Below are 25,506 nucleotides of genomic sequence, written 5' to 3' on the forward strand. Positions count from 1 at the left end.
ATTATGATTAGGATTCCTGATGCTATAAATAGGGGATTAGAAAGCATTAGAACCCTTACCACCATAGTCACATTACACAAAAGTATTCCCAAGGGGTTCCCCACCACCAAGCCTAGAGAGATCAATCGGATTGAAATTTTAGGGAAGAACCTTAATAGCCAAGGGAGGATTAATTAAGGCTAAGAGGTAACCCATGTGTCAACAAAATCTATTTTCTTCGCTATAATCTCCTTCTTTGGCTTCCACTCTATGCTTGTGTCTTGATAAATCGTTTATGATGATGATATGATCTTGATAATTGATGAGATGATTTTATGTGTGGATCTTGATAATCTTGATGATTATGGTTGAATCTTGATAATTGTGTGTTATTCGTGATAAATCTTGATGTTCTTGATTTTAAAGATAAAGCCTAAATTTTGTGATTTAAATGTGATTAGAGCCCTAGGTTGAATCGTGAATTTCGTATTGGGATATTCTTGGTATATTTGGGTGACAATTCACATGTTCGGGTGGTGATTATATTTAGAAGTCATGATAGGATGTGTTCTATGTGATTCTTGCTTTTGATCCGTTAATTATCTACGTGGTGTCGTCGTTTGCGTTTAAAAGTGTCTAAGCATGGTTTCGGGTCCCACGGAGGATCCCGGGACTTATATTTTGAAAAGGAGCTAGTGGGGGTAGGTGGGGGTAGGGGGATCCGCCACCTGCCCACTGCCCGAATAGACGTTGGCCGCAGCGGGCAGCCGGCGGGCAAACGACTGCCCGCCGGGCACCCGCTGCCCGGAGGCTCGTCGCCGGCGGGTGGCCCTCCATCCGCCGGCAACCCGCTGGATTTTTCCTACTTTGGGACTTTGGCTTCCCAGTTTGATGTTCCCCGACACTCATGGTGTCCCAACGGACTCCGTTTATTGTGCCTAAGTTTAGTCTGATGTTTCGGGTACCGTTCGTAGGATAAAAGAGTCTCGTGTATTGCATGCTAGTTGAATTGGTACCCCGTTGACCTAGGTGAAATATGCATGAACCCTCAGGATTATTCCTAGTATGTGGATGACCACGCATAGGTTTCATTATACGTTTTCTCCCCTTTCCCAATGTGTTAATATGGGTTGCATGTGTTTGCTATGTGTTATGTGTGTATGATACCCAATTTGGTTGCGATCAAATTGGTTATACTTGAGCTGCTGCCAGAAACACACTTTTGGGCTGCGGTCCACCATTTGGTTGCGATCAAACGTTTTACATGAGCTGCGGTTCATATTCCTGGCTGCGGTCAGAGGTTCACTTTTGGGCTGCGGTCCACCTCATGGGCCTCGTGTGCTATGGTCCACCGATTGGACGCGTCAGGCGGTGTGTAGGGCTACAAGCCACGAGGAAGGCCATAGTCCACCGACTGAGCTCGTCAGGCGGTGTGTAGGGCTATGGTCGGCTGCGATCCACCAAGTGTATGTGCCAGCGGTGTGTAGGGTTGTAGTCCCCAAAGATCATAGTCCATCGAATGAATCCTTCAGGCGGTATGTAGGGCTATGATCAGCTACGACCCACCGACTGAGCTCGTCAAGCGGTGTGTAGGATCGCAGTCCCCAAAAGAGGATCACAGTCCACTGACTGAACGCATCAGCGGTGTGTAGGGGTGTGATCCGCCATTGAAACTATCGACGGTCTATACATTTGGCTGCGGTCAATTCCTTTATGCTGCGGTATGAGGTAGGTTGTTGCGGGGCCGTGTTAGTGCTATATGCGCTAACCCTCATGTTTGGGGCATGCGATTGGTCCGGTGGCGCCACCAAAGTGTGCTTGTGTGACAAGGATATTGATTGAATGATGACGTGAATGATATGAAAGCGGACTGTGACCTTAGATACATATATATACGATAATGTCTCTATATAATTGATTATCATTGTTGAATGTGCTTATCCCTATCTATCGAGTCTAATCCTGGTTTTAAAGCTAGAGTCTCCTAAGTGTATATCTTCCTGCTTCAAAATGGTTTTCCTATATATATATATATATATATATATATATATATATATATATATATATATATATATATATATATATATATATATATTAAACACTGTGTATATATATTGTTGGAAAATTCAACACTGTGTATATGTGGGTTGGAACAAAAGAGGGTAAGGATGAGTTCTGTATCGTGTATTAAAACACTACCTTAAAAACATTTACGACCAGGGTTAAATCGCATGTTTCCGACAGGCTAAACAGAACATAACTCTCAGGCTATTATATATAAAGGTGGCAGAAACTATTTCTAACTGGGAAGCTGTTGTTTTCGAACTGAGAAGGAACCTGCGAATTGCAGTATGTATTGTGACAGCTTCTATTGCACTTTTAACAACAATGGACACCACCTTTATATAATAATGCATGTGTAGCAGCCCACCATTCATCACCCATAATTGTAGGACTACAATTCAGCAGAGACCATCCCTGTACACTCAATTAATAAGTTGTGCGGACAAGGTCTGCAATTGATCCACAAAAATAGGCAAGGAAATAATTAAGTAATAATTAATTGTATTCCCTTTGAATGCTCCCAACACACATATATATATATATATATATATATATATATATATATATATATATATATATATATATATATATATATATATATATATATATATATATATATATATATATATATATATATATATATATATATATACCTATATTGTATTTTAACGCGTTGGACTGCGTTACCAGCATTATTCCCTGAACAGATATATTTGGCTTTCAGGCACAGATGATTATCTCCGGAGCGCGTTAGAGGACCCAAGGCTTAGATAGTTTGTTTCCCATTCGGCCTACGTGCCATAATGATGTAATGACGTTGTTTGAGGATAATTAGATAGTTTAGCCTGTGCATCTGAGTTCTCCAGCTCAGATGTGGCATAACACCCCAAACACTTATGATTAGTATGCTCTGTTTTGGGATTTAATAAGAGATTACCTTTATTATATAAGTTTTAAAAGTTTCTAAAATCTGGGGTGTTACAACTGTTGTTGTCTTTGTCTTGATGGATTCTACTTTGTGATCAGTAGAATACATCTTGAGCTGTGTGTTGAGTTGAACTGTTGTTGTTCTTGTCTTGATGTTGTCTTGGGACGTTGATTCCCCTTGTTCTTTTGAGAGTGAAATAGAGTCTTTGCAGTTGACTTCTCTTATGACTTTTGAACTAATATATACTGTATTCCGTTTCGAAAATGGTTTTGATTTATACTATCTATATATGTTACTTAACGCGTATTGATGGGTTACCAGCAATGTTCGCTGACTAGGCGTCGTCCCCTTTCTTTATGTTGCTTTATAGGTCTTGAGTAGCCTATGTCGAGTGCGCTAGCTGTTGGTTGTAGTGTAGCTCCCTTGGACTGTGTAGATAGTGTTTTGGGCCTGTGTGCCATGGGTTGTATGAGCATGGATAGTACGTTTGTTAGACTAGCCTGTGCATCCACTTGAGGTGGATGTGGCATAGCACTTCCCGTTTTTCCTGTTTTTAATTTAAGACTTCCGCTGTTGTTTACATTTTATGATACCTGTTAGTTACCTTGCCTTACGTGTTTAAGTTTTTAAAATGTCATGGAAATAGGGGGTGTTACAGTGCAAAACCCTAGGTAGATGCTCAATGATTGGTTGAGGGCAAAAGGGTAATTTTAGCGTGTTCTCTAAAGTATCAGACAAAGCTTTGTGGTTCACCTTGTATCATGGACCCAGGTCTAAAAAGGTAGTTTTAAATAGTTTGGAGTCCAAAATAGATTTTCCTAAAAATACTTTCTAGACAACCACTTAGTTTAGGTTCCTCATATTTCTCCCGGTTTCACTCAGATTGACTTTTAGTTCAAAAACTTGGTATGTAATGTACCCGAGAATTTAGGATTTTATATTTAAAGTAAGTCCCGGTGTTGAATTTATTTAAAAGTGGCTCAAAATACTTTATTCAAACACCGATTTTATCGCAAAAATTTTGATAGAGTGAAAAATGACTATTTTGGAATTTCTTAAAACCGAATTTAGAAAATTAAATTTTTTTTGGGTTGTCACGGGAAGTGATCAGGATCTTATGACTCATTTGATAAAAGAGTTATCTACTGCATTTAAGATTAGGGATCTTGGTGAACCTGGTTTCTTTCTTGGGATTAAAACAACTAAATGTGATGATTGTATTTTACTTTCGCAATAGAGATATATGAATGATATTTTAAAACATGCTGGAATGGTTGAATGTAAAGCATTGTCTACTCCTATCTCTGTTTCGAAATCTATACCCTTCAGTGCAGAGTCATATGAGGATCCTACATAGTACAAAAGTCTGACAGGAGCACTATAGTATCTAACTATCACACGCCTAGATCTATCATTCGCAGTCAATCAATTGTGTCAACACATGCATGCTCCTACAATATCACATTGGGAACACCTAAAGAGAATCTTGAGGTATGTAAAGGGAATAGTTGATTTTGGTTTACGAATGAAAAAGTCAACATCAAGAGAACTCCATGCGTTTTCTTATTCTCACTGGGATGGATATCTTGAAGACCGTAAGTCCATGAGTGGTTTTGCTGTGTTTCTTAGATCCAACCTTATCTCTTGGGTCTATAAGAAACAAAAAATTGTTGCTAGATCTTCTACTAAGGCATAATACAAAGCTCTAGCAGATGTCTGTGCCGAAGTTACGTGGATAGTCTCCTTCTTGCGTGAGATTAAAGTGTCAGGTATATCTGTTCCAAAATTATGGTGTGATAATCTTGGTGCTACTTATATTTGTGCAGATCTCATCTTCCATACTCGTACCAAGCACGTGGAAATTGATTATCACTTCGTTCGAGATAAAGTTGCTTCTGGAGACATTCAAGTTAATTTAATCTCCACAAAAGATCAACTTGCAGACATAATTACTAAAGCTTTACCTAGTCCTAGATTTTTTTTTTTCTTAGAGACAAGCTATAGGTTACTAGTATATATACCATGTGCTTGAGGGGGAGTATTAGGACTAGTATTATGACTCTTTGTATTTGAGTCACATTATGACTCCCTATCCTAGTATTCCTATGATTTTCTCTTATATATATTCCCCCAATCTATACAATTGTAATTACATTCATTCAATACAATTCTATCCGTTCTCATCGAAATGATTCAAGCCATTCATAAGTTATTTGGACTCAATTCAATGAACAAATTCGGTGAATATTCAAATCCAATTTGGTAACAGTTGTTAATTAATTTGAGTAACAAATTTGAACCTATTAATACTCATCTCTAGTGGCTTGGAGTGTGTGTGTCTGTGTATATATATATATATATATATATATATATATATATATATATATATGGGCACACTCTCATGCGAACGGCCGTCCAGGAGAGAACTGAGAATCATCCAGCGCGTGTTACGTGTCCTTTGGTGCATGTAAATGTGTTATATGTGTAAGTATTTGGTGCAGCTTTGCATGTAAAACGTGCAGGTAAAATCACTTACAAGTGCACCTACTTTCACCTACAAGTGCATGTAATTTTACCCTATTAACATTCATTGATCTAAGTTCGTTCTGTTTGGCATCGCTTTTGTTCTTGCGGAGGAGTTCAACGGGTAGTTAGTACCCGTGAAAACCACCCGCAAACATTCATGCACCTAGGTGCACCTACTTATAACTATAGGTGCACCTACCTATTCCAATATATATATATATATATATATATATATATATATATATATATATATATATATATACTCAAATGAGGATACACCTTAAAAAGATGACGGTTAGGACTAATCTGGGCCATATAATTTCGAGGCATGGATGGCTGCGATTAGATGGACAAAATAGATTATTTAAATAGTGATTTAATTTAAAGGGTATCATAATAAATTTATATGTGAATTAAGTATGCACGGTAATTTTTTTGAAAATAAAGAAGCTCATTTATTTGATCATAAGCGATTATAAATAGGATCAATGGAACAGTATACCATTCCTTACAAATTTGAAGCTGAATTATTAGATGAACTTAACGCTTCTTTAATATCATTGAAGAATTGATCAAATGTTGTCAAGACTGATTTTGGTTGAAAAATCTTGCACACCACCAGAGTATATGTTTTCCATCTGTCGTTCATTGACAATATATCCATCGAGTTGAGCTGCAAATGCTCTTTTTCATTGTCATCTATGTCACCCAGGATGAAGTTCACATACGCCATGACCAACTTATATGTTTCACACTTATGAAGAAAAGAACTCGCCAAAAGAAACGAGAGGAAAACAAACTCGTCACACAAACGAGAGAAAAACACAGAAGAAACCAGAACACAAAAGAAAAGAGAAGCAGCAATACACCTCTTGAGTTTTATTTTACGGATCCACTAGATTCAAACCACCTCTTTATCCAGATATGGCGGAATCCTTAAACTTTAGATCTTTGGAATTATCGCAACTTCCTTGAAGGGTTGGTGGCTAAATCAGCGGTGGAATTTATTATGAAACTAAAAAAAAAAATCAAAAGAAAATAAGAGACCGCTGACAAAAAATCGAAGCTCCGTCAAAGGCTCAAAGCTCCGGCCAGAGGCCAGCGGTCCCGAGATGAAGAAGCGCCCAAAAAAGAAGTAAGGTTTCGTAATTATGCACGGTAGTTGGTTAGGAAAATCATGCATAATTTTAGCAAGAAATATTTATGCTAGTCTAGGATTCTCCCAACCATGTCCACGATCCACCATCAGCAAATCAATAACAGAGAGAGTGCATCATCATCATCATCATCATCATCTTCTTCTTCTTCTTCTTATTTCTGATCAACAACTTTGTAGTTAGGTCGCGTAGATCTGACAATAATGTAAGAACAATTTTGTCCGATAAAAAAATAATAATACGTAGTAGTACAATATTTGTAAAGTAATGTATGATTGTACCATTATAGAAACACATACAAAAAATATTAATACCATAATGACCTAGCAAAAATATAATTGAAATATAGAGTCTTGTTTTAAATAATCAAAAGAAGATTAATTAAAAAAAAAAAAAAAAAAAACTTAACCTAAATTTGTTTGTTTGTTTTTTTTTTTTAATGCAAGAAAATAATTTTCAAGGTTCCTGATTTATAATCTTTGATTCTCAACTTTGAATACTATGTATTTAGTCGAGTTAATTATTTGACCAAAGTTTATGTTTAATTTTATATTGTGTCTTTTTAATACATTTTAACATATTCGTAGTATATGTTTAACAATTATGTCAACTCCGATTGGGATGTAGTTCGAACCTACGACACTTCTTATAGAAATTAATAAGTTAAGAATAATAAATAGTTAATAGAATATTTCGTTACTAATGTTTATACTAACAGAATGCGGGGTTATTTAAGGAAAGAAAATAATATAATAGAGAGTAAGGAAGGAAAATACTAAAATCAAAATAATATGAATTTTTCATTTCAACAAACAATCACACCCAACATTTTTTAATTCCCGTTAGGGGCATAACTTTATTGGCTCTTATTAGATTTGTATTGTAGATTTGTAAATATTTATTATTATATTATGGAATAAGGGTCAAATAGGTCATCGAACTGCACCTGATAATACAATTAGGCCACTGAACCCAAAAAATCAACAATTGAGTCCCTAAACTAACCTATTCCTAACAATTCATCCAATGTGAAGGTTTCTAACAGGTCAACAACCAAATTAATTATTTTTTAAAAAATAAAATTTAAAAATTAATTATATATATATAAAAAAAAAAAAAAAAACAGAAACGGCCGGAGACTTCGTCTCTGGCCATGGGGACGAAGAAGGTTTCTTCGTCCCCATGGCTGGAGACGAAGAAACTCTTCGTCTCCGGCCGTGGAGACGAAGAAGTTTCTTCGTCTCCGGCCGTTTCTGCTTTTTTATTTTTTTTTTTAAATTACTTAAATAATTAATTTTTAAATTTATTTTTTAAAAAATAATTAATTTGGGAGGATGACCTGTTTAACCTGTTGGAAACCTACAAATTGGAAGATTTGTTTGAAATTGGTTAGTTTAGGGACCCGATTGTTGATTTTTTAGGTTCAGTGGCCTAATTGCATTATCTTGTACAGTTCGATGACCTATTTGACCCTTATTTCATATATTATTAGAGTTAATACCTATTTTGGTCTCTCGATTATTAGATAATGCGCAATTTAGTCCCAACCTATTAAAAGTACCCAATTTAGTCCTCCAACTTGAGAAATCATACCCAATTTGGTCCTCCGTTACAATTACCATCCATCCACCGTTATAGAGAGGGACAAAAACATGTTTTTTTTTTAGCTAATAATCGAGAGACCAAAATGAGTATTAACTCTAAATTATTTTTACTAGATATGTAGACATTTGATATTCATAATTTCATATGTCGTTATCTTAAAAAAAAAAAAAAAAAAAAAAAAAAAAAAAAAAAGAAAAAATTTCATGTCCTTTTGTAGGGGTAGGTTTGTCATAGCAAAACAAGTGATGCTCGTATTCGTTGGCACGTGCATAACACTCGCCCCCAAAAATAGATTTATTAAGGAGTACAGTATATTACAGGTTCTGAAATATCTAGTCATTAGAACACAGGGAGGGAGGTATCTTCCGCAAACCGCAATGGCCTCCAAGACCGTGCTCAGAGCTGCTGTCTTCATAGCAGAGCCATGGCGACCTCTGCCTAGAAAGACACCCCCCTTCTCCGCGCCCTTTTTTTTGACCCAAAACCTCTCACCGCCCCATTTGCGTTGTGGTTGTAAGCTCATAAAGGCCCCAAAGTATTATACGAGGTTCCCAAGAAGAACTCAGCCTCTGAATTGCTCCAATAATGAAACCCCATCGTCATCTCCCGAAGATTTTGAGCAAAATCCTCCTCAAGAAGCAGTTCTCAAGGCGATTTCAGGTCTATATAGTTGAAATTTCCAGTTTTCTTTCTGCATTTCTTTAATCATTCATATAATTGCTTGGATTTTGGTAATGTGGATTAACTAAGTTCATTCTGTGATTTGTTTATTTTTTTATTTTTTAAATTTGAATTGTTCTGTGTGTAAAAATCAACAAAGAATACAACTTTTTTTAGTAGAAACCAAAGTATGATGCCATTTTTGCTGGTCTTTCATTTCTAGTTAGTTTATTCCATATTGTGATGAACCTATGATGGGCCATGTTACTGAATACTAATCTAGAGAAGCCTATTTGGGGTAGGTTAATTAGTGAGAGGGAACAAGGAGTATGGAAATTGATTAAAGATTTTAGCTTCTGCATTAATTAACTTAAGTGAATTGAACACACTGATTATTGTGGGTGTTGCAGAAGTGTCCAAGACAGAAGGGAGGGTTGGCCAGACTACGAATATGGTTATTGGAGGCACTACGCATGATGATTCCACCAATGAATGGCTTGCTTTGGATAAGAAGGTATGCTTTCTTATCTAACTGCACATCTAATTTTACAGACTACACAGTTTAAATGGTTGAGATTATCAAAATTGCAAGTGTATTGCAATGTATTAGTTTGAAAATAATTAAGGAGACACAATTGTACTCCCCGTTAGAATCCCTCTTGCCCCTAGACTAAGCTGATAATTTACTTAAAATTTTGCCGACTTCCCTTCTAAGAGAAGCTGTTATTTATCGTCTATAATAATATAAAAAAAGGCAACAATGAATCAATCAGTAATTTATTGATTTTAGCTCCCAAAATCATGCAATTTGGATCCATTGATTATTTCCCTATCATTGCCATCCCCTAGAAAATTAGCCTTGTCCACAATGCTAGAGGCTGAAAGCTGGTCTTTGATTGAGCAATGATATGAAGTGTCAGCTTCTATTGCCTCCAACTCTCCCTCGATGCCGTTGTCCTCATTTTTTACTGCAATTATGGCCTTAAACACTTGTTTGGACAGTTGTGCATCAGGTTGTATGGCTGCTTACATCTAAAGCAAAGACCTTTAGCATTGCAGTCTAAATATTCCTAGTGTTAGTACTGGCGGGTGCCCCTTTGCCTAGCTGTAGTGTTATGGGTGGCAGACATTGCTTGGTGCTGAAAAGCTGTGGTGCTATTACCTATATCATAAACTTGTAGTGGACTGCTTCTTCTTTGGGGTGGGAAATCATGCTGTTGGCGGGATTAAGGTGATCCACGCGTGCTTGGCTTACAAGCCCAGGGGTCCAACCCAATTCATAGCCTGTGGTCCACCTTTTAAATGCTCTGTCAACCATAGGTTTCCTGTGAGTTACACACTCCAATTCCCGTTTCGCTGTATGTGCATCCTTCATGGCAGTTTGCAGGTCAAGCATGTTATTTGGGCGGAATTGCACATGAATTTCTTCCTTCAGTCCTTTGAGGTATAGTCCCAACTAATGTTAGGTGCAAGGCCAGAAATCTGTTCTGCTCGTGCCCAGAACTCGTTTGTAAAATTCTCCACTGTTTCCAGTTGGTGGAGAGCTGCCATTTGCTTGATTGGAGGGGCGGATGAATCGCTGCCGAATTGGTCCTTGAGTTCTATTTTTAATTGCCCCCTAGTTAGTGTAAGAGTTTGCTGTTGCATTCATCTAAGTGAATGGAGTGTTGTCCCCCTTCATGCTCATAAAAGTTGTTGACACTTTTAGACGTCTTGTGTTTCTTGGATCGCAAATTATTGCTCTGCCCTAGCAATCTAGCCGATTGAATTGGTACCATCAAAATTTGCAATCTTGATGTTCTTGGCAGTTAGCTGTAATTCGTCCAGGGTCATCATGTGACTTGGAGTCTTGTTCATTGTCGATTTCTCCAATGGAGACTCTTCGTCAATGGTTGTCTTGTTGACGCCTCTTGTCTTAGCTTGTGATTTGTTTTGCAGTGAAAGAGTGACCAAATTGGTGAGGCAAGTAGTGACCTCTACTACTAATAAGAATAATAATAATGATAATCTAAATTCTAGAAATCTTATAAGAGGGGATCCAGGTTAGTACCTTGATATATGTCCATATTTCTATGCTTATTTAGTTGTAGATTAAGCTACACCATATTGTACTATCATTTTTATGGACAAAATTATCCTTATACCGTTAAACTTCCATTAGTATATATTAAATGCTACAGTAATCATATTTAATCATTTACCATATTTAAAATTCTTTAACAATTATAAATCATACCTTTTTACCCAAATTATCAACTATACTTTTTAATATAATATGAATATGAATATGAATATGAATATGAATTCTACAATTATGAATTTTATGACTTTTTTAATTTATATATTATATATTATTATTTTTTTAAAAATATTTCAATATAACTATTATTTAACATTGATTGGCATTTATTTTTTTTGAAAGGATTGGCATTTATTTTTGTGCATCGTGTTTAGAAAAGACTAGTAATAACAATAAAAAATAAATAAATAAGTAAACAAATAAATAAACAAATTTATTGCAAGGAAAAGAAAATAATTAAGGAGACACAATTGTACTCCCCTTGCAAGAATCCTTCTTGCCACCCCCCACCTTCTTCCCCCTCCCCCTCCCCCTCCTCCCCAGCTAAGGTAATAATTCAATAATAAATCCTGCCTACTTTCCTTCTAAGGGAAGCTGTTATTTATAGTCTTATAAAGTTTTTTTTTTTTTTTTTTTTTTTAAGGAAATAATAAGATAACCACTCAATCAAGGTTAACCAATCAATATGTAAATCCTTATTTTAGCTCCCAAAATTATGCTATTTGGATCCCTTGATTATTTCCCTATCAATTAAGGACCAATTTATCTCCTAGATGTAAAGCATGAGTTTTGGTTAGATCAAGTCACGTAGTTTGAGGTTCTGTCCGTTTGGAAACTGTTATCAAGTTTCAAGCATGTTCAACCCCCACTGAGATTATGATCTTCTTTTTTCTCTTCTCAGGTGAATTCCTACCCAACCGAAAGAGGGTTTACAGCTATTGGTACTGGAGGTGATGATTTTGTGCAGGCTATGGTAGTTGCTGTAGAATCAGTTATTCAACAGCCTATCCCTCAGGTAGTGCATATTTTTATGCGAATTATGTCTCAAAAAAATAATTTTTACGTGATTAGAGCAAGGGTGAAGGTTAGAGCAACAGCCTATCCCTCAGCCTACTCTTTTCGTGTGCTCATAGTTATAAGCGTTGTCCGCCTTTCTTGCTACAAAGACTACACTGCTCTGCATTTCATTTTTTTAAAAAAATTGTTTTATGTTTGCATACTTCAATGATATTAGGTTGTAACTGACAACTAAAGGCAACAATCTAAATCCTATTACTTGATCTTAGAAGTGATTTCAACAATCATTAATGTTTAATATGCACTTCTGAGATTAAACAGTTGATGGATTTACCAGTGCCTACGCCTACGATCCCCTACATTCCATATGTGCACCTTAAAATATGATAAGATGTATACATTATGTCATTAAGTCGAATAGTCGATATGAAAGCTGATTGGTAGTATTATTTGAATAGTTTGTTGCATTCAACTTGTTACAAGAGTCTTTTTTTTAGTGGTGCTAGAAAAGTAGGAAGTTCCAAGCTTAGGGTCCGTTTGAAAACCCAGAAAGGAAGTCATTTTCTTGAATCCTGATTTTCATGTGTTTGGTTATTCATTGAAAATAAAGTCAAAGGAAAATATTTATTCTGGTCAACAGAAAAAAGGTCCAATTTGACGAAAAATGTATTCCTAAATTTTTAGTCGGAAGAGATTTTCTGGATTCTTTATTTTCCCATGTTTATCTTCTTTCTCATTTTTTTTTTATAGTTTCCAAATTATTATTAGTTATTACCACAACCAAACCACTAGAACCACAAGCACCACCACAACCACAACCACAACTACTACTGCCAACAACCACCAGTCCACCACCACCACCACAACTACCACACCACCACGGCACCACCACCACCACCACCACTACTACTACCACCACGCCATCATCACCAACACCATCACCACACCACCACCACCACCACCGCTTATTATTATTATTATTATTATTTTTTTTTTTAATAACAAATAATATGTTCATTTTCAAGAAAATGAACCAAACAGAAAAATGCAATTTCTAAACTTTCAGCCAAACAGAAAAATATAGTTTTATGACTTTTAGCCAAACATTAGAATATTATAAATTATTTTCTGGAAAATGAGTCATTTTTTGAAAATCATTTTCCGGAAAGTATTTTTTCAAGTTTCCAAACGGACCCTTAATGAGTGGTCCATTTCCCTTTTAAAAATGAATGGTTGGAAAATGACTTTTGTTGCAAGCATGTGAGATGCGATTGTTTGTTTGCGCTAGTGGAGATGGCTACACGAAGGCGCTTTTTTGTAGGTATGCGCAATAACAAATTCTGAGGCTTTAAGAGTATCATAAAATGGGTGTTTTGCAGAAAACATGCAGTGTTCACTGTTTACTTGCTCAAACATTCTGGCAATCCTGCTTCTTTCCCTTTACACAACTTCAGTTTTATTTAGAAAAATCCATTTTCTAGTTTATGTGGACTTTAAATAACCCACAAGCTTCAATGTCTTATTCACCTGAATGACTCAATATTGTACCAGTAATAACTACTAAAGATTTTTGCATATCAGTCTGCATCTAAGAGGATAGCTAATTGCCTCTTTTAAAATGTATAGTAAGTGAAATTCAAGGTGCCAAAGACAATTGCAATGCTAATTGTAAAAAAAACTACATGTTTTATCTACTTCAACACAGGGTCAAGTGAGGCAGAAGATATCCTCGGGAGGCAAGTACGTTTCAGTAAATATTGGACCCATTCATGTTGTTTCTAGTGAACAGGTAAAATGAATTCCCTTATACGTGTGCCAGAAATGCTCTTTTGATCGAAAACTTAGGCAACATTTTCTTCAAAATGGATGTGGCAATACCAAAAGGCTGTCATTTTTTTTTTTTTTGGAAATACTCGTGATTTTTTTACAAGGTAGTATATGTTCTATACTCTCTCAATATTTTCCAGCCCAAAGAATCAATCCCCCCACCACCGGGGTTCGATCCTGTTACCGCCCTCTGGGAATGGTAACAGAGTAGTTGGCAAAAAAAAAAGATGTCATTCTGGTGGGGCATTTTGACAATGTAATTTCGCTGTGGTTTTTCAGGTTCAAGCCGTTTACAATGCCATGAGAAGAGACGACCGGATGAAATACTTTTTGTAAATCAGGTGGTTGGTTTACTCACATTGTATAGGGCACACAATTAGATGGGGCATTCCCCTAACATGATCTGCTATTTATTGTTCAGATTTAATGCCTTTTTAGTTTACTTTTAAACCAGCCTTAACCTTTGTTTGGAAATATGTCATTTTGAATTCCCATGAGGGGTGGGTTCAGTATCTCTATGACTCTATCTGTTCAAATATCAATGTGCCAACAGCAATTGGTGTATAATTTTTTTGGTTTTGTTTTTCAAGTGTAATGAATATTTACTTTTAAGTATGATGAAGATTATAATAATTATTATAATGAATATTTATGATTTTGGTATTCTACTGATGGTGAGTTTGGATTCTATATAAAACCAGTATCAATTCCAGACTTTGCTCTAGTAACTAGTAAGTGTCTAATTCGGTGCTTAATGTGTCTATAGATGGAAAAATGAGTGTGTTTCCTATGAGACTGTATGATGGGTCCTTATTTGTGAGTTATGATGGAAATTTAATATTGATGTTGGAAAATGTAATATTAATCATGAATAAATTATTGAGAAAATGACACTTTTTCTCTTTGAATTATATGTTTCTTCCTGAATTATTTATGTATCCACATTTCCTTTCTCAATTATTTTAAAGGTCACATTTTTCCTTTTTATATTAAATGGACATTTTACTCTTAAAAGTATTTCATTTTTTTTCAACAAATTACTGCTTACCACTATTCAATTTGAACCGAAACCGTAAAGACGCCTCTGGTAGCAAAGGTTACAATTGTACTACCAAAAAAATATTTCAAGACAAAATGAGGCATAAAATTTATTATTTTTTGTTGAATTATTTTTCGTAATTGCTCCAAACAATTTTTAGAATTTATAGAACAATCATGGCTTTTTGGCTTGGATTATTAGAGAACAATAATCTTCACCAACATTAGAATATAGGAAAATGAGTAATTCGATTTAGTCACAAAATAATATATATATATATATATATATATATATATATATATATATATATATATATATATATATATATATATAGAGGCTCTGGATCCTATGACGTCACTTAGATGGATGAGATCATGAGATCTCATCTCATCCATTAAATCTTTACAAATAGAAGGTTGAGATTGAAAGAGATTTGTTAAGCATTTAAGGTAGTAGTCTAGGCATAAGGGTGAATAAGTAAATGTAATATTGGATCTATTTTTGAATCCAAATTAATTGGAACTTATTCCATGTGAACGACCATTGATTGTGTGATTAGAATAGATATTAACGGTAATAAATATTATTAATACTGTGTTGAGAGTTGAAGTAAACTAATCGCTACGCAGATACCAAGTGAAGCCGTTGATGTGCCCGGCCACGGTGATGGCGTATACGGATAGAGGTAAGTGCAACCGCACTAGTTTTGCTTTGTAGGATGTTTTTATGTCTGTGCAACGATTAAGTCGAGTTAGTGCATTCTTGAGTCATGGTGTGTGCCGTTGTTGTTTGTTTAATACGTGCATGTCGACGGAGTTTTATTGAATTTGCATTACGTTAAGTATGAATACCATGGGTTTCAAAATATTGATAACACATGTAGGGGTGTGCAAACTTCGGATAATTTTGGGTTAACCGACCGAACCGACAAAGTTCGGTTAATCGTTTTCGAACCGAACTTTTTCGGTTCGGTTAATGGTTAAAGGAATTTTAAAACTTCGGTTAACAGTTAATTCGGTTCGAAAGGTCGGTTAACTGAAGTTTTTAATATATATATATATATATATATATAATATAAATACTAATTTGAAGTTATGGATGTTTGGAGTTTATAATTTATGTCTTTTATATTTTGTTATGAATTTATTATGATATGTATTTTATTCTAATTAGATTTATTATTTTAGGTGTTATTTTTAGAATTTTAAATTTTAGCTTTAAAAAGTTCGGTTAATCAGTTAACTGAAAAAAATTTCGGTTCGGTGAATTCGGTAGAGAAAACTTCGGTTCGGTTAACGGTTAAAGGAAAAAACACTTCGGTTAAAACGGTTCGGTTAACCGATTGAACACGTCAAAACACATGGGGACAGTGTGTTTTTAGATGAAATGTGAATGGGCCTTAATTTTGTTCTTCTTAGCGGAGATAGTGCAGAGTTTTGTATTCCTGGGGAAAAAGTGAAAATAGGGGGGGTGTATAATGTTGCTGGAGTTGTCGACTAGTGTGTGCAAGTTCGTAATATGCCTGTGCAGTCTGTCTGCAAGATTGAGGTTGGCCCTGAGAGTGAGTCACTTAGCGTGTGCAAGTTAGTCGCATAGGATGTGGAAGTTATTTCCATGCCCTGTGCAAATTAGACATTCAGATTGTGCAAGGTAGTATGTGTGCCTGTGCAAGTTAGGACACAACAGAAGTAAAATGCGGCCATATTAATTTCCAGTAATGTTGGTAGGTTTGTGAAAGTTAATAAAAGTTAGTGCATGTGTATCGACTTTCCTAAGGTATCATATTTACATGATATGGTGTTACACGAGACAATTTATTTAAACCAATCCTATTAACAAACCAACCGAAGATTAATTTGTGTGTTGATTAAATGATGCCATGAGCTTTAATCTGTATTTGAATACTAATAATATGTTACAGGTGTGTGCGAACCCAGTGGTGAAAAGGAAGAAGAAAAAGAGTGCGGTATGGATATTAGTCCTGGAGGAACTAAATATTGGTTTACGGAATGCGAACCAAGCTTGAAACCATATGAAGGGCAGCATTTTAATACAGTGGAAGATGGAATTGAATTCTATACGAAATATGCTGCAATAACTGGGTTTGATGTGCGTCGAAGTTCGGATAAAAATAACAAGTTCGGAACTGTTTTGAAAAAAGATGTGGTGTGTTCACGGCAAGGGTTTAAGGAGACTAGGGGCAAAAAAACATTGGGTAAGGAAGGGACTATGGAAAATAAATGGCGTCGAACCACTAATAGAGTTGGATGCGTCGTTAGGATTGTATTCAAGCTGGACAGTGAGGGGAGATATAAAGTACACAAATTCGAGGAAAGACACACACTGTCTGTGCGAGGAAAGCTTCAAACCATTCATGAAAGTCAATCGGAAATTGGACATCGGACACCAACAATTCATTACAAACTGTGGAAGAGCGAACGTCGGTGCAAGCAAGAGTTTCGACATATATTCGGAAATGGTAGGTGGGCCCGAGAACGTGGGTGCGACGCAGCAGGATTTTAAGAATTACAGAAGAGAGCTGTTAGCGTACATGAAATGGGGAGATGTGCAAATGGTAATTTCTAATTATCTTGAACAGAAAGCAGAGTGCACAGACATGTACTTTGAATACGATGTGAACGCAAATGATCAGTTAGCTCGTGTGTTTTGGGCAGATGGTATGGCAAGAAAAAACTACGGTGCGTTTGGCAATGTGGTATCCTTCAATGCTACGTACAAAACGAACAGGTATGAGAGAATTAAATGCATGAGTGTGAGACAATAGATAGTAGTGGGGTATAATACGGTTACTTTTGTGTGTTTGATATACTGTACATAAAGACTAGAATGTGCATGTAATGGTTCACGTAGGTGCGTGTAGATGTAAACAATGTTATGGAAGTAACATGTTTCGTAGGGAAATGGTGTAGATTAGTGGGTATGTGCGTGTGTAATGCGTAGTATGTGCTAGCATTCTTGATTAGAAGATATGTGCATGAATAATGTGTAGTATGTGCTGACCTCTAAGTGGAAGGATTGTGCGTGTGAAATGTGTAGACTGTGCATGCTTTAGAGACGTGTGTGCAAGTACACGTATGGTTAATGTGGGTTAATATATGTCACCCTATTAATTGCTTGGTATTGGGTACAGGTACAACCTTGTGTTCGTCCCATTCACAGGGGTGGACAACCACAAAAGATGTGTGACATTTGCAGCAGGCCTTCTTGATAAGGAGGACGTGGAGTCGTACAGTTGGATACTAGCCCACTTCAAGAATGCAATGGGAAGTGCACCACCTCTAATAATAACCGATCAAGACCCGGCTATGAAGAATGCAATTGCAGATGTGTTTGCGGGGAGTCGCCACCGTTACTACATGTGGCACATCATGACTAAGGTTGGTGAGAAAGTGGGAACTAAGATGGCCAAGAATGAAGAGTTTCGGCGTGCATTGAATGTGTTGTGTGGAACGAGAAATCAACAACAGCGGAATTCGAGAGTGGGTGGAATACTGTGGTTGAAAAATACGGCCTACTCGAAAATCGATGGCTAAAACGTATGTATGAAGAGCATGCGTCATGAGTGCCCGCATTTTTTGATGATGCGTTTATTGGAGGGCTACTACGTACAACTTCCCGTTCAGAAGCGGAGAATAGGATTTTCCAAAGCAACATGAACAAGCACTTATGCCTCATTGAATTTTTCAACCAATTTGAGCGTGCGGTTCGAAAACAACAAAATACTCATCAAGAACTTAGCGCAGCTTGCAGCAGACAGACGCCGTCTTTTGAGACACACCTAAGCATTGAGCGCTCAGCAGCGGTGGTTTACACCCTGACTGTTTTTTACGATGTTCAAAAGGAAATTAGTGCCGGGTGTTTTAAATGTCGAGTGCGAGCATATACCGAGGCAGAGGGGGTGAAGAAATATGTGGTTGAGGATGAAAAGGAGCAACGATAGACAGTTATAGTCCAAGATTGGGAGCAAAAACATAGCATACACATGCAGAATGTATACAAGAATTGGTCTCCTTTGTAGTCATGCTTTTGTGGTACTAAAAGATGAACGGATCGCTGACATTCCCCCACAACATAACACACCCCGGTGGACACGAGAAGCAATAAAGCACTCCCCCACTGATACGAATGGAGACAGACAAAAAGGAAACCATACTTTGACTCACGGCAACAATGAGAAAGGACAACTACTAAACATATTTCATAGATGTTTGGGCAAGGCGAGCTAGAGCCGGAAAACTGAAAGAGATGAGATAGTGGATGGAAGAGTTTGAAGCGACGTTCGGTGAGGACGAAGAACAAGGGGTGAATGATAATGGGAAGCGTGCAATTATGGAATCGTATTGCGGTGTTCCAGCGCCGGACACAATTGAAGTGCACCCACCTCAAGTTGCAAAAAACAAAGGGTCTGGCAAACGAATGAAATCAGCAAGGGAGGTAGCAATGATAGAGCAGGTTAAGAAAAAGCATACATGCAAAACATGCGGAATGGCAGACGGCAATAATAGCCGAAGTTGCCCTTGAAAGTAGATATCACACTAGTTTCTTAATATTTATTACCCCAGAATAGTTTTGATTTTAATAATGGTGGCTGTGTGCGTCTGAGATGTTGATTTTTATTTTAAAGTGCAATAATGACCTACAATATTGTAATATTCACAAACCGTAATGAAGGTGTAAAATTCCCAAAAGACGACGTAATATTGATGCGTGACAAGCATGTGTGTGCAAAGAGACTGTGTGAGCAACACAAGATTTAATATGAGATACAAGCATGTATATGTATTCCGGGTGAAGATTACGCAATGCATGATTTATTATGATATATAAGCTTGTGCATGAGCAAGAGATAGCATGTGCAGTAATAAGGGCATGTACAATCAACATCAATAGTTGGATATAAAAAATGTAATTGAAAAACTTATAGAATCTGGCTAATCACGACACTGGTTCGGGACTGTTGCTAAAGGCAAATACGTTGTAATTTAAAAAGGGTGGGTGTATGGTACGAAGAATTTGGTTTTTTTTATAGCGCCACTCTGAAGAATTGTACTTGTCATTTATAGAGTTGGACGAAGATGTTAAATTTTGAATATAGAATGAAGTTCTACTTTTTAAATACAGACTTTATGAGTTATGTGTGTGTTTGCTGGTGCGTGCGAGGGGATGCGAAAGTTGGTGCGACTGTGCGGGGTTGGCACATGGTTGAATGCACGCGTGCATTTTGCTTGATTTAGCTTGAGCATGATTAGTAAAAGGTACCATAACCTTAAACAATGGGATATCGTAAAAAATGTAATGGAAAAAATTAGTGCATCCCATACCAAAAATTCGAATCCTGTGGTAAAACATCCAAGGGATAAGACACATTAAATTCTAAAATGTAAGCAGAAGTTGTAATTGCGGCCAAGAACAATGAGTAACAAGACTTTCATTTACCGAGCACCGCCCACACTGTTGACAATCGCTTCCAAACGTGTGTTTCTATGAAACATCAGAATTTCATAGACATACCGCACATGCAGGGCGAGCAATGCACGCACATCCCCCCTGGTCAGACCACAATCCCAAGAAGCAATCGACTGGCCTACGTACGTCTACATGTGACCATAACAGCAAAATGCACAACATTAAAAAAGGTGATGTTTAAACCGAAAGAGTGACGTGTTATAAAATAACAACACACCAACAATTAATAGTCCATAGCATGTTACAATTAAAAATCACCAACGTACGCCGTGTTAACTTAAAAAATAAAAATAAAAAAACCATACGCACAGGCCATAACAACGAAAAGCACACCATATATAAATAAAATAACAGCACACCAACATTTAATACTTCATATCATGTTACAATTAAAATTCACCAAGAAAAATAGCATTACGTAAAAAAAATTAAGCAAGCTATAAAAACATTCATAACACAACGCAAACTTGTTTTCATTAATTTTTTAATTTTAAGGGATCAAAATGCGACAAAACCTTCCCACAAAGCCAAGTAATATAATTGCCCAAATAAGATCAATAACAAACCCACTATTAACATTCACTCCTTCCCCCGTAGTGTTCAAGCACAGACCATAACAACGAACTGCAAACTTAACTAGTTAACTTAGAACTCGAATGCACGCGCCGAAAACCTAAAAAGCACACACGTCGGACTGACTAGAATCTGAGGAAAATTATAAAATTTAAAAAAAAAAATGGACCACACCCCTCCCCACCCATTGACACCATCTGAAGCACCACAACCCCCACCACCCCATTGACTCCAGACGCTGAAAACCACGAAAAAAAAAATGCCAGAACCAGCTCCCCCCAACCCTTAACTCACCCACCGCCGGACGTCAACACGGAGCACCCCAGTCCCCCTCCCCACAAAAACCCCCCCAACCCCACGCTGCCGTGCAAAAAAATCCAACACCCGAAACACAATTTTCCCTCGGAAAAAAAAAACCCCCGCGAAAAGCACCGTCAAAAAAAATAGAAAAATCATACGCACAGGCCATAACAACGAAAAGCACACCATAAATATATAAAAGTACAACACACCAACATTTAATACTCCATAATATGTTACAATTAAAATTCACCAAGAAAAATAGCATTACGTAAAAAAAATTAACCAAGCTATAAAAACATTCATAACACAAGTACACAACGCAAACTTGTTTTTATTAATTTTTTAATTTTAAGGGATCAAAATGCGACAAAAACTACCCACAAAGCCAAATAATATAATCGTCCAAATAAGATCAATAACAAACCCACTCTTAACATTCAATCCTTCCCCTCTAGTGTTCAAGCACAAACCATAACAACGAACTGCAAACTTAACTTAGAACCCGAATGCACACACCGAAAACCTAAAACGCACACACGCCGAAAACCTAAAACGCACACACGCCGGACTGACTAGAATCCGGGGAAAATTATAAAATTAAAAAAAAAAAAAAAAAAAAAACGAACCACACCCCTCCCCACACATCGACACCATTCGAAACACCACAACCCCCACCACCCCATCGACTCCAGACGCTAAAACCTGCAGAAAAAAAAAAAGAAAAAAAAAAACACCCACTCCAGAACCAGCTCCCCTCAACCCCTAACACAACCACCGTCGGACATCAACACGGAGCATCACAATCCCCCTCCCTACAAAAACCCCCCAACCCCACGCTGCCATGCAAAAAAATCCAAGACCGGAAACACAATTTTCCCCCGGGAAAAAAAAAAAAAAAAAAAAAAAAAAAAAAAACCCTCGAAAAGCCCCTTAAAAAAACCCTAAAAATTGGAAACAACCCACTACCCACAAGCACCGGACCTACTGGCGCAGAAACCCCCTCGGCTATTCCCCCATCGCCGGACACCAACATCGCACACCCCACATGCAATAACATCGCACACCCCATATACACGAAACACGTCGAAAACAAAATCACGGCAGATGGGTTACCTGGAATGCAGCCGGAAGACCCCTCCCTCTGTCGCTTGGATCGCCGTGTTGAAGACCCCGCCATGAAGTCCATCTAAGACTGACTTGGAAAGAGGTTCGCCGTCGACGGCATGAAAAAGGAGACGAAACGCGCAGCAGTGCAACCGCAAGAGACGCTACACCCTTCTCGGAGAATAACGGACGGAAATAAAGACGAAGAATGCGAAGAGACGGCAGGTTGATAAAATATATCATCCGATAAAAACCATAATTAGTACTGCACTACACAAGCCCATAAAATCTGCTAATCAATTATTACAACCTAATAAAGACACCACCAAAAAAACCTCAAAGCCCCCACATGTACACTTATCCCAGCGCACATGCCAATCTAATAGACCACATCTCATCCGTCCAAAAAAACAAATAGACGTACAAGATCAAGCCTCACGACCTCACCTGCCAAAGGTAACCTCACCGGATCCAAAATATATATATATATATATATATATATATATATATATATATATATATATATATATATATATATATATATATATATATATATATATATATATATATATATATATATGTGTGTGTGTGTGTGTGTGTGTGTGTGTGTGTGTGTGTGTGTGTGTATTTATGTATAGAATCATATGAAAACACTTGCTTAGGTGAGAATGTGAGAACAAATCGTGTGCATCCATCTAATTAATTTTAATGGTCTAGATTAAGTGTGTGCAAACGCGGATTAAATGCGTGCAAACGCGATTAAGTGTGTGCAAATGCGATTGATTTAGATTGATCTAGGTGACATTGTGAGATCAAATCTTGTGCATCAGTCAAATAAATTTAATGGGCGAATGCGAGTAAATGTGTGCGAATGCGATTAAATGCGTGAAAACACACTAAATCGCATTTGCACACATTTAATGCGCGTTCGCACACACTTAATCTAATCTAGACCATTAAAAATATTAGATGGATGCACATGATGTGTTCTCATGTTCTCACCTAAGCACATGTTCTCACTGTAACCCTACCCTATATATGTATAGAATCATATGAGAACACTTTCTTAGGTGAGAACGTGAGAACAAATCGTGTGCATCCATCTAATTAATTTTAATGGTCTAGATTAAGTGTGTGCAAATGCGGATTAAATGCGTGCAAACGCGATTAAGTCTGTGCAAATGCGATTGATCAAGATTGATCTAGGTGACATTGTGAGATCAAATCTTATGAATCAATCTAATAAATTTAATGGGCGAATGCGATTAAATGTGTGCGAACGCGATTGATCTAGACCTTTAAATAATATTAGATGGATGCACACGACTTGTTCTCACGTTCTCACCTAAGCAAGTGTTCTCATTGGAACTCTCTCTCTCTCTCTCTCTCTCTCTCTCTCTCTCTCTCTCTCTCTCCCTCTCTCTCTCTCTCTCTCTCCACTGAATCACATTAATCAAGATTCTTCCATTATTTTCGCGCATATTCTCCTACCTAGCGAGCTGCAAGGGTAAACTCGTTATAGGACACCGGAATAAGGGAAATCACATTGGTGTGTGTTTTATTTGTGTAATCGGTGCATTATTAGTCTTACTCTGGTGTATTTGTATATTCCCATTGGTGCCAAGTTCAGGTGCGGCAACGCTTTCCCGTGTGGCCAGTGCGGTCGCACCAATTTTTATACAAATATACACCATCCATGTTATGAAATGCACAGCAAAAACATACACAAATTAGGTATGCATCACCAAAAACGCAACATTAGATATGAATAAATATAACATACAGTGTTCGGGAATACACTATTGGTGTGTTTCACTTTGGTGTGTTTTATTACACTATTAGTGCATGTTGTCAACACTGTTGGTGTGTTCTGAAACTCGACCGCTGTAAATGGCCACTGTAATTACCATAACACCCCCACTTACCAAAACGCGCGAAAATCCTCAGAATTAGCCACTGCCGTTAGATTAAACTGATTCAACGACACAGATACGACCACACCGCCGCACCTAATGACATGACCACACATGAGTGCACTTATATATATATATATATATATATATATATATATATATATATATATATATATATATATATATATATATATATATATATATATATATATATATATATATATATATATATATAAAAGTAAAATTCCCTCCTATAGTGTTTTCCCGTCCAAACTTATTTTACTAGTCAAAGTAATGGTAATTTTTATTTGGTAAGAAAATGATGGATGGAAATTGGTAATATTGCATTGTAATATTTTGTAATATTGTGTTGTCCTTAATTATGATTAGAATAAAAAAACGTAAAAATATTAACAAATAAATCGGTAATATTTGTTAGTATTATTATTATTATTATTATTATTATTATTATTATTATTATTATTATTATTATTATTATTATTATTATTATTATTATTATTATTATTATTATAATTATTGTTATTATTATTATTATTATTGTTATTATTATTATTATTATTATTATTATTATTATTATTAATATTATTGTTTTATTGTAATAGTGCTGACTTAGTATATCCTGAATATTAGGAGTAGTTAGAGTTTGGTTATGATATACTTTGTATCTTCGCATTCTATTGAAACCAAATGAATTTATTCCTACCGTCATTAGCTATACAGTTTGATACACCCTATACCGACCCGTCTCTTCAAAACACCACCACCATACACTTTCTTACGTGTCTTCGGGTGTCGGTGTTATCCATATCTGCGCCCATATAACAGGCACAAGATTGAATATCGCTCGGCACCCTGTGTCATCCTAGGTTACCCACCCTCCTTTAGGGGATACAGATGCATTGATCTGACAAGTGGGAAAACCTATATCAGTCGTCATGTGCGTTTTGACAAAGCTGTTTTTCCTTTTTCAACAGGGCCGACTCAACAGGGCATTCCTCAGCCCGCTTAACCTTGGGCAGTTGGGCCTTTGATACCACCTACGGCAGTGGTTTGTGCATCACTTACACCGGCTCTGTCTCCTTCAGAGCCGGAGCCCGTGCCACTGGCCAGTGAACCACCTCGGTTGGCCATCACTCATACAGCACCAGCACGGACTAGGAAATGACGGGCTCAACCCCAGAGCCGGGATCATGTCATGCGCCTTCGGCATATGACTAAGGGCG

At 36.9% G+C, this 25,506-nt stretch overlaps 1 protein-coding gene and 1 long non-coding RNA gene across 3 annotated transcripts in view; both read left to right on the top strand.

Moving 5' to 3' along the window:
* The first annotated feature begins 8,589 nt into the window (after positions 1-8,589).
* LOC109147171 overlaps positions 8,590-25,506 on the top strand; it is a 46,756-nt gene continuing 29,839 nt past the window's right edge. Inside the window, exons 1-2 of one of the 2 annotated variants that reach the window (XM_019294803.1) lie at positions 8,590-8,919; positions 9,330-9,433. In XM_019294803.1, coding sequence (XP_019150348.1) covers positions 8,637-8,919; positions 9,330-9,433 — 387 coding nt within the window. In that variant the 5' untranslated portion in view covers positions 8,590-8,636. The remainder of the gene's footprint in view (positions 8,920-9,329; positions 9,434-25,506) is intronic. The other variant, XM_019294804.1, reaches the window with a different exon arrangement.
* LOC109147172 lies at positions 13,812-14,506 on the top strand. Its single transcript, XR_002048584.1, has 2 exons — positions 13,812-14,042; positions 14,123-14,506. It is a non-coding gene; the product is annotated as an uncharacterized LOC109147172 (long non-coding RNA).

This window comes from Ipomoea nil, unplaced genomic scaffold (genome assembly GCF_001879475.1).
Source record: "Ipomoea nil cultivar Tokyo-kokei standard unplaced genomic scaffold, Asagao_1.1 scaffold1977, whole genome shotgun sequence".
NCBI classification, from domain to species: Eukaryota; Viridiplantae; Streptophyta; class Magnoliopsida; order Solanales; family Convolvulaceae; genus Ipomoea; species Ipomoea nil.